Source organism: Hemitrygon akajei, unplaced genomic scaffold, assembly GCF_048418815.1.
Source record: "Hemitrygon akajei unplaced genomic scaffold, sHemAka1.3 Scf000122, whole genome shotgun sequence".
Taxonomy (NCBI): Eukaryota; Metazoa; Chordata; class Chondrichthyes; order Myliobatiformes; family Dasyatidae; genus Hemitrygon; species Hemitrygon akajei.
Window position 1 is genome coordinate 637486 of NW_027332008.1, and position 14451 is coordinate 651936.

Genomic DNA, 14451 nt, shown 5'->3' on the forward strand with positions numbered 1-14451 from the left:
CTGGGGACTTATCTACTCTGATTTTCCTCAAGATAGAAAGCACCTCCTCCTCTTCAATCTGTATAGGTTCCATGACCTCACTACTTGTTTGCCTTATTTCCATTCACTCCATGCCAGTTTCCTTAGTAAATAGAGATGCAAAAAAACATGTTTAAGATCTCCCCCATTTCTTTTGGATCCATACATAGCCGACCACTCTGATCTTCAAGAGGACCTGTTTTATCCCTTACTATGCTTTTGCTCTTAACATACCTGTAGAAGCTCTTTGGATTATCCTTCACCTTGACTGCGAAAGCAACCTCTTGTCTTCTTTTAGCCCTCCCGATTTCTTTCTTAAGTATTTTTGTGCACTTTTTATACTCCTCAAGCACCTTATTTGCTCCTTGTTGCCTATACATGTCATACATCTCTCTCTTCTTCTTTAGCAGAGTTCCAATATCCCTTGAGACCCTTGAGAACCAAGGTTCCTTATTCTTATTCACTTTGCCTTTAATCCTGACAGGAACATAAACAAACTCTGCATTGTCAAAATTTCTCCTTTGAAGGCCTCCCACTTACCAGTCACACCCTTTCTAGAGAACAACCTGTCCCAATCCACGCTTTTTAGACCCATTCTCATTTCTTCAAATTTGGCCTTATTCCAGTTTAGAACCTCAACCTGAGGACCAGATCTATCTTTATCCATGATCAAGTTGAAACTAATGACATTATTATCACTGGAACGAAAGTGTTCCCCTACACACACTTCCGTCACCTGTCCTAACTCATTTCCTAATTGGAGATCTAATATTGCATCCTCTCTAGTTGGTACATCTAGATATTGATTTAGAAAACTTTCCTGAACACATTTTACAAACTCTAACCCATCTAGACCTTTAACAGTATGGGAGTCCCAATCAATGTGTGGAAAATTAAAATCCCCTACAATCACAACTTTCTGCCTCCTGCAGTTGTCTGTTATCTCTGTGCAGATTTGCTCCTCCAAATCTCGCTGAATATTGGGCAGTCTATAATACAACCCTAATAATGTGATCATTCCTTTCCTGTTTCTCAGCTCCACCCATATGGCCTCGGTAGACAAACCCTCTAATCTGTCCTGCCTGAGCACTGCTGTAACATTTTCCCTGACTAGCAATGCTACCTCACCACCCATCATTCTTCTGCCCCTACCATGTTTGAAATATCGGAACTCTGGAACATTAAGCTGCCGGCCCTGCCCCTCCTGTAGCCAAGTTTCACGAATGGCTATAATGTCGTAATTCCACGTGTCAATCCAGGCCTCAGCTCGTCAGCGTTCGCCACAATACTCCTTGCATTGAAATAGACACACCTCAGAAAATTATTACCACCACCAAAGACGCTTTCTGACATTGCATGAACTTTTAACATTATTTATTTTCACCCCCGCTCCACTATCTGCTCTGGAGCTCTGGGTCTATAGAATGGACTTGATTAAACTGGAAAGAGTTTAGTGGAGAATGACCCGTATGTCACTGGACTAGGATGTTGGGTTTTCTGTTATATGGTTCGTCTGGGACCATTTGCCCTGGATAATTGGAGCTTAAAGGGTGACCTTACACACGTACATAAAAATAATCAGGGGCATAGATAGGGTCGATGGTCATAGTATTTTTCCCAGGGTAGAGGAGTCTAAGACTTGAGGGCAGAAATTGAAAATGGACCGAAGGGGCATTCGTTCACGTGGCGGGTGATGGGTATAAATTAAATGCAGCCAGAGGAGGCAGTAAACACAAATAAATTTACAAAGTTGAGAGGGTGTGGGCGGAGAAAAGGATAAAGAAGTCTATAAGGGAAATTTGGGAAAAGATGTGGGAAAATGGAGCAAGCACAAAAGACATTTGCATCAGCGTGAATTAGCTGGGCCGAAGGACCTGTATCCAGGCTGTTATTTCTGTTTTATTCCCCCCGGAATCAGAGTTGAACACAATCACCATGTCTACTGGGGACTGAGACATTTGGTCATTGGCTATACCGGGTTTTCCATCAGAGATCCTGGGAATTTTAAATCCAGGTAACAAATGATCTTAATAGGGAAATATTGAGAACTCACATTCACCATTTGTACATAGCCCAGACATGGATTTGGGTATTAAAACACTGAAGCAAACTGCAGCAATGTTCTCAGCTCGGCTACAGAAAATGGATTTGGGAAACTCCCCTCATCTCCTTTCTGCAGCAGCCAAGAAAACCAGGAAGGTGTTGATAGCTGCCCTTCCAAAACCTGAAATGCTAGGTTATCACACAATCTCTGAATTCCTGGAAATGCTCCTTCCATCTGGTTCTGAATTTTGTAAATGAAAGTTAGATATATCTTACACATCAGGGCCTGTCTAGAGGTGAAGCAGAAACTGACCCTGGATGTTTACATAACCCTCAAGCCCGTTGTTGCACTCCTGTGTTTCACTCACAGCCACCTGATTTAGGAGTCCCTGCTCCTTTCACTCAGGTGAAGCTTTCCATGGTGGGTGGAGTGATTCGACCATTACTGGTGTCAGGTCGCTGCGCTGGAACTGTAGGATTGATCAATTACTCAAGGCTGCTTTGCCAGTGGGATCAATGACCCTGCTTGATGAAACTTTTCTATGCCCTGTTAACATCTGTATAAGTTTGTACTAGTGTGTGCCAATAGGACAGAAGTTTAGTTAGAATGATCCCAGTGATCATACCTCTGTCCATTCTGTATCTGACCGATGATTGTTGATTGTCGTCGTCTTGTTTACACTTTGGTCCCGGTGCAGGAAAGCGCCACCTGCTGGTGATGCCCTGAATTACACATAAGCAGACAGTGAGTCAGAGAGAGAACGATTACATTGTAAATATGACAGTATCTCCATCCCCTGAATCAGAGCAGCAGCTGACTTAGGGACAAAACATTCCCTGCTAATGTCAACTCGCAAACCATGTCTGTATGTCTGTCCAGTGCATCTGCTGATAGAGTTACAGAGCAACAGAGCACAGATACAGACCGTTCAGCCCAACAAGACAATGCTGACCACAATGTTAACCGAGACAGTCACAATTTCCTGTGATGGGCCCATTCCCCACCCCCCCCCCCCCCGCCCCCCGGCCTGTTCACTCCATCTGCACATCCCAACTGCTTCTGGAATTATACAATTGTGCTGCCTCATCCACTTCCTCTGGCTGGTCCCTCCACATAATCACCAATCTCTGCATGGAAACGTTGCTGCTGGTGTTGGTTTTGCAATCTCCTCTGCCCATTAAGATCCCCAATAAGCTTCGATAATCTTCACCGTGAACACCATCTAATAATTTTGTGTCATCTGCGATCTTATTAGTCAAGCCTTGTACAGTCACATCTAAATGTTTGTAGGACAGTAACTGTTCTGGAACCTGGTGGTGTGTGTCCGGAGGCAACTGTACCTTCTACCTGATGGCAGCAGCGAGAAAACTGCATGGCCTGGGCGGTGAAGATTGTTGATGATGGATGCTGCCTTTCTACAGCACATTTCATGTAGATGTACTCAATGGTTGAGAGAGCTTTACCTGTGACATACTGGGCCAAATCCACCGCCTTTTGTAGGATTTTCTGCTCAGAGGCATTGGTGTTCCCCGACCAGTCCATAATGCAGCTAGTCATCAGACTTTCCACCACACATCTACAGAGGTTCGCTGAGGTTTTTGATGACATAGAAAATCTCCACAGACTCCTGAGGTTGTAGAGGCACTGTCGTACTTTCTTCACAATTATATTTATATGATGCGTTCAGGACTGGACCACTGAGAGAGTTATACCCAAGAATGCAATGTTACTGCCCCCCTCCAACTCTGATCCTCCGATGATTACTGGCTCAGGCACCTCTGTCTTCCCTCTCCTGAATTCTACAATCAGTTTCTTGGTCTTATTGATATTGAGTGAGAGGTTGTTGTTATTACACTACTCAGCCAAGTTTTCATTCTCCCTCCTGTATGCTGATTCACCACCCTTTTTGATAGAGTCCACAACAGAGGTATCATCAGCAAGCTTATATATGGTGGTGGAGCTGTACTTAGCCACACAGTCACAGGTGTGAGGAAAGCGAAGAGAGCAGGTGGCTAAATACACACCCCTGTGGTGCTCCTGTGCTGATGGAGATTGTGGAAGAGATGTTTTTGCCAATCTGAACTGAGTGGGGTCTACAAGTGAGGAAATGCAGGATCCAATTGCAGAAGGATGTATTGAAGTCAGGGCTTGGAGTTTAATGATTAGTTTTGCGGGGATGGTGGTTTTAAAGGTACTTTTGATTCCTCTGATACTCTAATAATCTGATAATTTTTACTTTGAACTTCCTCAACATCCCGTATGAGGCAAACGACATCGAGCTGTAGCTCCAGATGCTTAACTCATTCTCTGAGGAGTTGCAGCTTGGTGCACCTGGTGCAGATGTGGTCATCTGGGAGGCTGAAGCTCTCCCAGTATTTCCAGTAATTTATCTTTTTTTATTTTAAACAATGCACAAAAATTGACTGATTTCACTATGCTTGTGGCGTCCTGAACAGATTTTACACAAATCTAATGCCCCTATTTATAAGTTTTCTCTTCATTCCAATACAGTCCCTACAGACAATGTTCACAACATCCTCCCCCACCTCCCCACCTCACTGTCAATCTGTTACATCTGCTCCTGAGGTCACTTGCCTCTTCACTGAGGGGCAGTGATCAGAGAATGAAAAAAACACGCAACATTCCTTCTTGGGCTGTTACTGAGTAATGGCTCACCAACAATAACTGAAAAAGCAAATAACAAAGCTCTACATCATATATTGTGAGTTTAATTATGACCAAGAGTAACACAGCAACATCCTGTAACAATGAAATTAAAGTTGTAATGGCTCCTTTAACCCTGCCTCATTCTGCATGTAATTCATCCTGTGCTGGTGATGCATTCCCCAGCTCCCCGCCCCAGGGTCTTCGAGCTCCCCGAGGGTCATCTCTAAATCACGACCCCGCAGACTATCCCAACACAGAATGGAAAGGAAGCCACCAGTGAGCATGCGCAAAGATATTGTTCATATCAGTGCGGGGCTGAAATGAAACCCGCAGATGCTGCAGATCTGCGGTAAAATGAGAGTGGGACACAGGATTCTGTGACAGGTGGAGTGTCTCCCATGCCAATAAACCGGATCCTTATTTTATATGTGTGGAATTATCAGATAGACTGGAAATTCTGGAGGGAGGTTTAATTGAAGTGTACACATTTTTGAGTAGCTCAGAAAAGTGAAAAGACTAAATTCTCCCACAAATGGGTAATATACCCAGAAACACAGGCTGCATTTTGGCAGGTTGGAAGAGTGGAATGGAGTCAAGAGAAACATATTCCCCACCTGCAACGAAAGGATGTGACAGATGTAGATCTCACTGCCTTGTCCAAACGGGCGAAAGATGGGTGTGGTCCCAGCACCACCGCCTCATCCCCACCCCTCCCGAGGAGCAGAATAACAGGGGCTGAGCGTTAGCTCATCCCATGCGGTTTGGTATGAAGGTCCCACAACCCGGACTGACCCCGGCAGGTTCCGTCCAGGAAGCGGGGCGAAGGCCGCCAGTTCGATTGAGATAACGGGTCTCACTGCCCTGCATCAGATCTCCTCACTCGGGACTGGTCTCAATACTCACCGATGGGAAAGTTATGTCTTCACCCCGCAGTCAGTGATCCATCCCCCTGCTCCCCGCCCAAGGGACTTTTTCCGACCCCGAAACCTATTCAACAAGGAATGGAAAGGAAAACACCGCCCATCCGGGAATGCGAGCATGCGCATTATGATCAATGCGTCATCAGAGGGGAGGACTGTCCAGGGTGATCTGCTTTGGGATGGAGTGGCTGCAGTCAGTGCAGAGTCTCGTTGTTTAGAAGCTTCATAAACAGCAGTTTTATTGATGTTAACTGGAATTGCCAAGAGGGAAAACACATATTGCATCAGGTAACAGAACACGTCCCGTACACAGTCTTGTCTCCTGGGAAACTAAACACTTTCACAATGTCGACCTTAGGTATCCCTTCCTCTAAAAGTGAGTGAATCATTCAGTTCGCTGATCACTGAGAGCAATTATGGTTTACTGGTCATTAAAGTTCGCCCTGGGTGGTCTGGATGGAGTTGATGTGGAGTTGGGGGGTCACAGTGAAGGAACCGGACAGCCAAACGCTCTGACCTAGTGACCTCCAGCCACGGATGGTGCCGCGGTGAACCTCCTGCAAAGTGCAGGCGCGGTGCCCACCCCAGCCGTCGCCGGTGGTATTCTTGTACGAGCGGCGGTGAGGAAGGGGCTGATCTCGGCTTTGAGTAAATAGAGGGTGAGTTGAAGTGGGAAATGTCCGGTTTCGAGCTCCGCCGGACAGCCAGAGGCTCCGGGCTCTCCGGTCTTTCAGTCCCGGTTTTGCGCCTGAGCCGGGATTGTGGGATCAGTTAGATGCGGGTCCCCTTGCTGGGAGGGTGGACCTGCGTGAAGAGGTTCTGTCTATATGTGCGGATGTGGGCTGAATGCTGGGAAAGATTTGGGGCGATTGGCACAGTAGAGGGAGGGTGGGATATTGAGCGTTATCGGAATGCAGCGTGACTCATGGAGGACGGACATAGGGCAAATTAAGTAGTAAACTAGGGAGGATCTGGTCCATTGGATCTGACAGGATATGTCAGGAAGCAACAATTTTCTCTTCATGCATATTAATTACTGTCTAATCTTGCAGTTAACATTGTGTTTGTTACAGAGTCCCAGAACCTGGACAGCTATCACCGTCATGGGCTGCGAGTACAGATTGGGAATGGAGAGGGGGTGTCAGTGACCTCTGCATAAGAGAAGGACATGGGTTCGTACAGCCTCCTGTGAGATATAAATGTTCTCACACTGGGATCAGACTGGTGGCATATCTGGAGTTAAGAAAATGGGATATTGCCTGACACAATCATCACATGTCTTACCAGCTAACAGGAATAAAATGATTTTAATATAAAGTTGAAATAGAAGTGCTGGAAACTTGGTACATCGATTGGATCTGTGGAAAGAGAAACTATGGAAGACCCAGTATCAGAACTGGCACTGTCCAAGTTGCTGCCCAATCTGCTGAACGTTTCCAGCATTTTCTCTTTTTACTTTAAATGATGCACAACTATTGACTGATTACAAGATGTTTGTGACGGCCTGAACAAAGTTGTACAAATGTAATGCCCACATTCATTAGTTTTGTCTGCATTCCAACACAGGGTTAATACAGTCGATACAGTCAATGCTCACAGCACCCTCCTCACCCCACTATCAGTCTGTTACATCTACTTCCAAGTTTCCTGACAAAGAATAACACAGTGGACATTTGGTAACATTGAAACTAAAATCGGAATGGCTGTCATTACCCTACCACGTTCTGTATTGAATAAATCCTCTGGTAATCCACGTAACAAACACCGATTTCAGAAATAACTCAGTGAGGCAAAATACTTGACAATGAAGACAGCGACAGAAGAGAGATTGTTGGTATAATCATTGGTGTGATACAGGCTGGACAGAGTCTGAACAAGATGGTTGATATATAACACTGAGGTGGTGAGGTACATCCTGGACAGGTTGAACAAGATGGTTGATATATATCATTGAGGCAGTGGGATACAGACTGGACAGAGGTTGAACAAGATGGTTGATATATATCATTGAGGTGGAGGGATACAGGCTGGACAGAGGTTGAACAAGATGGTTGATATATATCATTGAGGTGATGGGATACAGACTGGACAGAGGTTGAACAAGATGGTTGATATATATCATTGAGGTGGTGGGATACAGGCTGGATAGAGGTTGAACAAGATGGTTGATATATCTCATTGAGGTGGTGAGATACAGACTGAATAGAGGTTGAATAAGATGGTTGATATATCTCATTGAGGTGGTGGGATATAGACTGGACGGAGGTTGAACAAGATGGTTGATATATATCACTGAGGTGGTGAGATACAGACTGAAAAGAGGTTGAATGAGGTGGGTGGGGATGAGGAGATTGAACTAGATGGGAGAAAGGACAAAGGACAGTCACCGATGATCCTCCAGCAATACAGATACTGAATTAAAAATACATATTACTGTACAAAGATTCTAGAATGACCGAGATAGAATAACAGGAAATTTGGCATATACCCTTCCTCCTAACCAAATGTCATCAACGCACCATAGAGAGTATTCCACCCAGATATTTGACACCTTCTTCTCGCTACAGCTCTGCCCATGACTGCAAGGAACTGTGGAGAGCTGTGGACACAGAGCAGCACATCACAGAAACCAACCTCCCCTCCATGGACTCTGTCTTCACTTGCCACTGCCTCAGAATAGCTGGCCATGTACTCAAAGATCCCCACAACCTGGGACATTCTCACTTCTCACCCATTCCCCATCGGGGATGAGCTACAAAACCCTGCAACCATGTACCACCAGGCTCAGGGATGGTTTCCATTCTGCTGTTCTAAGCAAACTGAATGTCCCCAGTGTGATAAGATGGACAGCTGACCACAGTGTGTGTTACTTGAAGTAACCTTACACTATCTGCACTGCACTTTCTCTGGAACCATAATACTTCGTAATACTTATTGTTTTACCTTGTATCACCTCAGTGTACTGTTTAATGAATTGATGTGTGTGGTTGGTACGCAAGGCAACATTTTCAGTGAACCTCTATACATGACAGTAATAAACAGATTTCCCATTTTAATGTTTGGAAATTTTTAGATAGTCTGGGCTTCCAGGTTGGATCTTCTGCAGGGAGAGTTAAGTGAAGTGTAGAAATTCTTTTAGGAACCCAGATACAAGGAAAAAAATGATCGAACCCAGGTATCGATCCAGGTGAAGTTTGGATCCACAGATGCTGCCCGACCCACTGATTTCCTCCGGCAGTTTGTTCTTTGGTCTATGTAACCCGTGTTAATATGGGGAGCAGGATTTTACACCATATTCCAGGTACAATCTCAACAAAACCCAAATAATTGTTAAAGTCAGTTTCATTCTTATACCCAATAACACTTGCAATAAATACAAAGTACTGTTGACCTCCCTCCTTACCCACTACACATCAGTCCATCTCCATTTAATCACACTGAGGATTTCGGTTTGTCCTACAGAAGTGGGTGATCTCACAATTCCCACATTGGGCTCGAGTTGACCTGTTATTCCCACTCATTTATTTTGCCTCCGTAACCCCGAAACCTTTCGACAAGAGACACAACATAGAACAGTACAGCACAGGAACAGGCCCTAAGGCCCAAAATGTTGAGCTGAAACTACTCAATTAATCAAATTGCCAGCTAAACTAATCCCTTCTGCCTACACAATTTTCCCTCACATTCATGTGTCTATCTAAACATCTCTGAATTGTCCCCAATGTATCTGCTGCTACCATCACCCCAGGCAGCACATTCCAGCAACCCACCTCTCTGTGTGAAAAAAACACTTGCCCCTCACACCTCCTTTCAAACTACCCCTCTCACTTTAAATGCATGCATTATGATTTGGACATTTCTACCCCGGGTAAAAAGTTATTCTCTGTCTACTCTATCTATGCGTCTCGTAACCTTATGAACCTCCATCGTCTCACCCCAGCCTGCGCCGCTCTGGAGAAAACAACACAAGTTTGTCCAACCTCTCATTACAGCTCATGCCCTCTAATCCAGGCAGTATCCTGGTAAACCTCCTCTGCATCTCCTCCAGGGCCACTGACATCCTCCTGGAATGAGGCAAACAGAACTCTATGAAATACTTCAGATGTGATCTAACTCACGTTTTATGAAGCTGAAACATAACTTTCAGAATTTTGAATGTATGTCTTGACTAATAAAGGCAAGCAAGTCATTTGCCTTCTTAACCACCCTGTCAATATGTGTAACCACTTTGAAGGAGCGATGAGCTTGGGACTCCAAGATCCCTTTGCTCATCGACACTGTTAAGGGTCTTGCATTTAGGTATATTAAATCTTTATAATTGACCTACCGAGATGCCAAGATAATCATCACTAATCAAATCTCACTGAGTTTTCTCACGCATTGGTGAATTTATTGCCAGGTGCGCATGCACGGGAAGATACAGGTACAGAGAAACATTGACTTGTAGAAGCATCACAGGCAAGTACATTTAGATAACACACGGAACATAAATTATACAATTCTGGATCATTATCCGTATAGAAATACAAGTTTAATGTCATTACCAATATACAAATATATATGTTGTGTCAATAACTCATAAATATACATTTTGTCTCATTAACAATACTTTTTTTTCAAGAGCTGACTTGGAAATGTTGAAGTTGTTTCCTCAGCAAGCTTGCTGATGGTTTGGGAACAACGGGGCTCCAAGCACCGGTCTCTCCAACACCCAATGGGAAATCCTGCAGGACCAGTTAGGGTCTGGTTATTCTTCTCCTTAAACACACAGACATCAGGAACAGGAGCAGGCCACTCAGCCCATCCGGTCCATCCTGTCATTCTATGAGACCCAACATCAGTCCATCCTTGCCCCACAACGTCACTCCAATCCACTTTGCCCAGACCATTGGCCCCACTTGCAGCTCAACAGTCTGCCAGTGTTTGCCTCCCAAAGTGGTGAATAACTCTGCTCGCCACCATCATGGTCTCAGACGTTTCGATAGACAAACCCCTCATGTCCCTTCCTCCACTATTAAAGGGCTCCTTCCCCATCCTGCTCCTTGATTCCGCAATGGAACAAACATCCTCTCAGACTCCATCTTGTCCATCCCCTCTCACACCATCTTTATCCTCTCAGTAAAATCCCTCACCCTTGCACTTCTGCCGAGTTCCCTCCCCATGGGGCTGGCATCAAGCCGATGAACCCAGGGGTCTCCTCCTACCTGTTAGCAGTAGATCAGACTCCGGCCGCAGGGGACTCCTCACAAACGCCCCCGACTTCCCTCGGAGGGAAGTGGAAATAAATCAAAAGCAGGACATTTACTTTGGGATTGGTTCCGCTTTGACGGAGAGTTTGACCCGGCAGCGAGAATTGGAGGCAGCGGAGGTAACGTCCTCTCAGCTGCTCTGCCTCCGCTATTGGGTGTAATCAGTGATTAACATGGCTTCACACCTATGTGAAAAGTGTAACTCCTCTGTTGATTGTGATGTGAGGTGGGTGGGTGAGGTAATTGTCACCTTAGCAGGTCAAGTTCGACCGTCTCAGCGTCAGTGTGACTTAAGGAACTGCACACGTGACTTCAGATCCCGGTGTGGGGGAACCCACACGTGACATCAGGCATGTGGCGAGGTTATTAAACTTGAACATAAATTGGACAATGATTGTATCATAAACAAAATACATGAATTTAGATGTTTTCAGTCAATATCAGACTTGTAAATATTGCATTTTGTCCCTCAGATAAATTGCTAATCAGGCACGGAGCAACCATGCTCCAAGCATCTGTCCCTACAACACCCACTGGGACAGACTGCAGGCCCAAGGTGGGTCTGTTTACTCCGTTGTTTAAACCCAGACACCTCAAACAAAAGCCAGCCACCGGTTCCCTCCAGCCCATTGTGTCAAAGAGTGAGATCGTGACTTGCTCTCAAAATCACTCCCCTCCCCACACCGCACTTGCAGGGCAACACCTTACCAGTGTCCGCTACAAGTAAACTGAAGCCTTCTTCATCCTCGCTAGTTCAGAGAAGACACACTCCCTGTTCCCCCACTTAAATATGTCACCTTTCCAGCTTCGCCAACTCCTTGGCGAGGAAGAGTGGCATTAACAAAACGAGCTTGTTGGATCTTTCCCGGGAGTCAGGTTAAGAAACACGTGGTGTGGTCTACGGAGGGAACTCCTTAATGACGGAACTCATATCCCCATTAGTTGGCATGCTAAATTGGCATTTGCAATCACCAATGAGAAACAAGTAAATCTCACGTCACTGCACGAGACATACCGGGCGCATGCAGTATGCCCAAATCGTCTCAACGTCAGCCCGGGAGCGTGAGGGTGACGAAGCTCCGTGAGAGGGCGTGCGGTAGATGGGGAGACTGTAGAGTCGGTAACAGGGAACGGGGAGCGCGTCCCTCAGTCCCGTACCGCGCTGGCCAGCTCACCGAATGGTTCATGGTCGATTCGCAACCCGCTGGGGTACAACATTAACACACAAATCTCGATGTATATTGTCAATCAATGTAGTTTTTCTTTTCAGTTCCACAGTATAATTAATATGCAGAAGTTATATCGTCTTTCACTAATTGAACTGTCAGAACTTTTCTAATCAACACAACAAATGCAGAAGTGGAACAGTCGGCCCTCAGAAACTGCTTCTGATCTGATTTAAACTTTTGTTACGCATTCTCCCATGTTCATCTTGATACCACTTCAACACCACTCTTTGTAAAGAAATTGGGCTTTGAATCGAAACACTGGTCAATGACTACAAAGAATTCCTAACTGCTGCGATTAACACCGGCAAAAATATCGGAGGGTGAGAGGGGAAGTGAGGGAAGGGGAGTGATGGGGAGGATGCTGTTGCTTTTCCCTACAGGATGCCCTCTGCACAGCCAATCCTTCCACAGTCTCTACTTTAATATCAGCTGCTTCATCATCTGACCCAACACGTTGCTTCCCATCCCGAATGATTGAGTTTAAACCGATTCCGGCAGCAAGGACATTTGTTCATATAGTAAGATTGTGGTACAGGTATTAGCCGTGCCTTTGATACAGGGTCAAATAGGAACATTGTATATACTTAATCAATGTAATGTTTCTTGTCAGTTCCACAATAAAATTAATTTGCTGATGATATATTGTGTTACACTAATTAAACTGTCAGATCTTTTCTAATCAACACACAAAATGCATAAGTGGACCACTCGGCTGTCTGAAACTGCTGCTGATCTGATTTAAACTTTCGTTACACATTGCCCCATGTTCATCTCAATAACACATCAAACCCACTCTTTATGAAGAAACTGGGCTTCGAATGGAAACAAAGGCTTTACTTTCACTGGTCAGTGAGTAGAACGAGTTCCTAACTCCCCCGATTAACTCCAGCAAAAAAAAATGGGAGGGTGAGAGAGGGAGTGGAGAGGGGAATCTGTTGCTACTTTTCACTGCACGATGCCCTTTCCACAGTCAATCCTTCCACAGTCTTTCTGACCATTGCATCTACCTTAATATCATCTCCTTCATCATCTGACCCAACACGCTGCTTCCCATCCAAAAATGACTGAATTTAAACCGATTCCGGCAGCTCCAGCAGTCCTGGCTGCAAGGGCATTCGTTCATGTCGAGTACAGGTATTACCCGTGACTTTGGTACCGGGTCAAAAGGGAACATTGCAAAACCTAGTTCTGTTTAATCGCAGGTTCATAGGTTCTGACAATTTATTGGAAGAAGACTACTTGATGTCGCCAGGCTATGTAAATGTAAATTATTGGTTGGCATTTGCTAGTTAGGACTGAATGAAATGTGGTGCTGGGACATTTGGCTTCAAGAGGGTTTGCTCTTAGCAGAGGCTTGCTCGACGATATACTTGAGGGCAAGTATATCATTGCAGCTTGCAATAGACAGAGGAGTCAATGACATGCTGCTGTAGTTCATGGTGATTCCACATTTCTGCAATCACTACAGTAGGAAGCGCTGCGGGTCTCATAAAGGGAGGAAATTCTCAACGCATTTTGAGATGATTGCCACCTAACACAGCCAAGCAACGAAACAGCAGAACCGATAAGAGTTTGAAATGAGCAAGCAATGTGAAGGAATGTGTCTGGCTTCACACAGCTGATGCTGACAGCAATGAGCAAATCTGGAGTGATTGCAACTGACATAACTGGCACTTCTACATTTATTCAGTCCCACTCCAGCTATTTCCTACCTTCCTTGGTACAGAAATGTAATGTCCAAAGGACCAGTGTTAGAGTAAATGAAACTCACCAAACTTTCTCCTGACTGAATCAATGGAAACTCTGAGTCAGATGGGTTCTCTGCAGCTGATGCTCTCAGCACTCGGGCTGGTTCACTTGTTGATGTTCCCTCGTCTTCAGTCGTGGTTTGCTTCCAGTTGTAGGCTTTTCTTCCAGTAAATCTCTCACTGCAGATCTAACTTTAACCAGAGAGACGATGAAGCACGTTAACAAGACAAAGGAGAACCAAGCATTAAACTGAAATGTAAATCTTGAACTCATAAATAATGATCCGAGTGAAGAAATCTGGAACTGTCCCCCACACTTTACAAAACCTAACAAGGGATACAAAGGAACACACACAAAATGCTGGTGGAACTCATCAGGCCACGCAGCATCTGTACGTCAACTCGACTCTCTTCCATAGATGCTGCCTGGCCTGCTGAGTTCCTCCAGCATTTTGTGTGTGTTGCTTCGCAGCTTCTGACGATTTTCTCTTGTTTGTGATGGGATACACATACCGGGGCTCAGTCATGGTATAAGATACAAGTCATAATACATAGGAGTAGAATTCGGTGATTCGG

At 45.0% G+C, this 14451-nt stretch overlaps 1 protein-coding gene across 1 annotated transcript in view; it reads right to left on the bottom strand.

Annotated features, from left to right (window-relative positions):
- LOC140723642 (uncharacterized) overlaps positions 1 to 14451 on the bottom strand; it is a 36101-nt gene that overhangs the window by 11170 nt on the left and 10480 nt on the right. The window contains exons 4-5 of the mRNA XM_073038216.1: positions 13899 to 14063; positions 2688 to 2784 (exon numbers count right to left, since the gene is read on the bottom strand). Coding sequence (XP_072894317.1) covers positions 2688 to 2784; positions 13899 to 14063 — 262 coding nt within the window. The remainder of the gene's footprint in view (positions 1 to 2687; positions 2785 to 13898; positions 14064 to 14451) is intronic.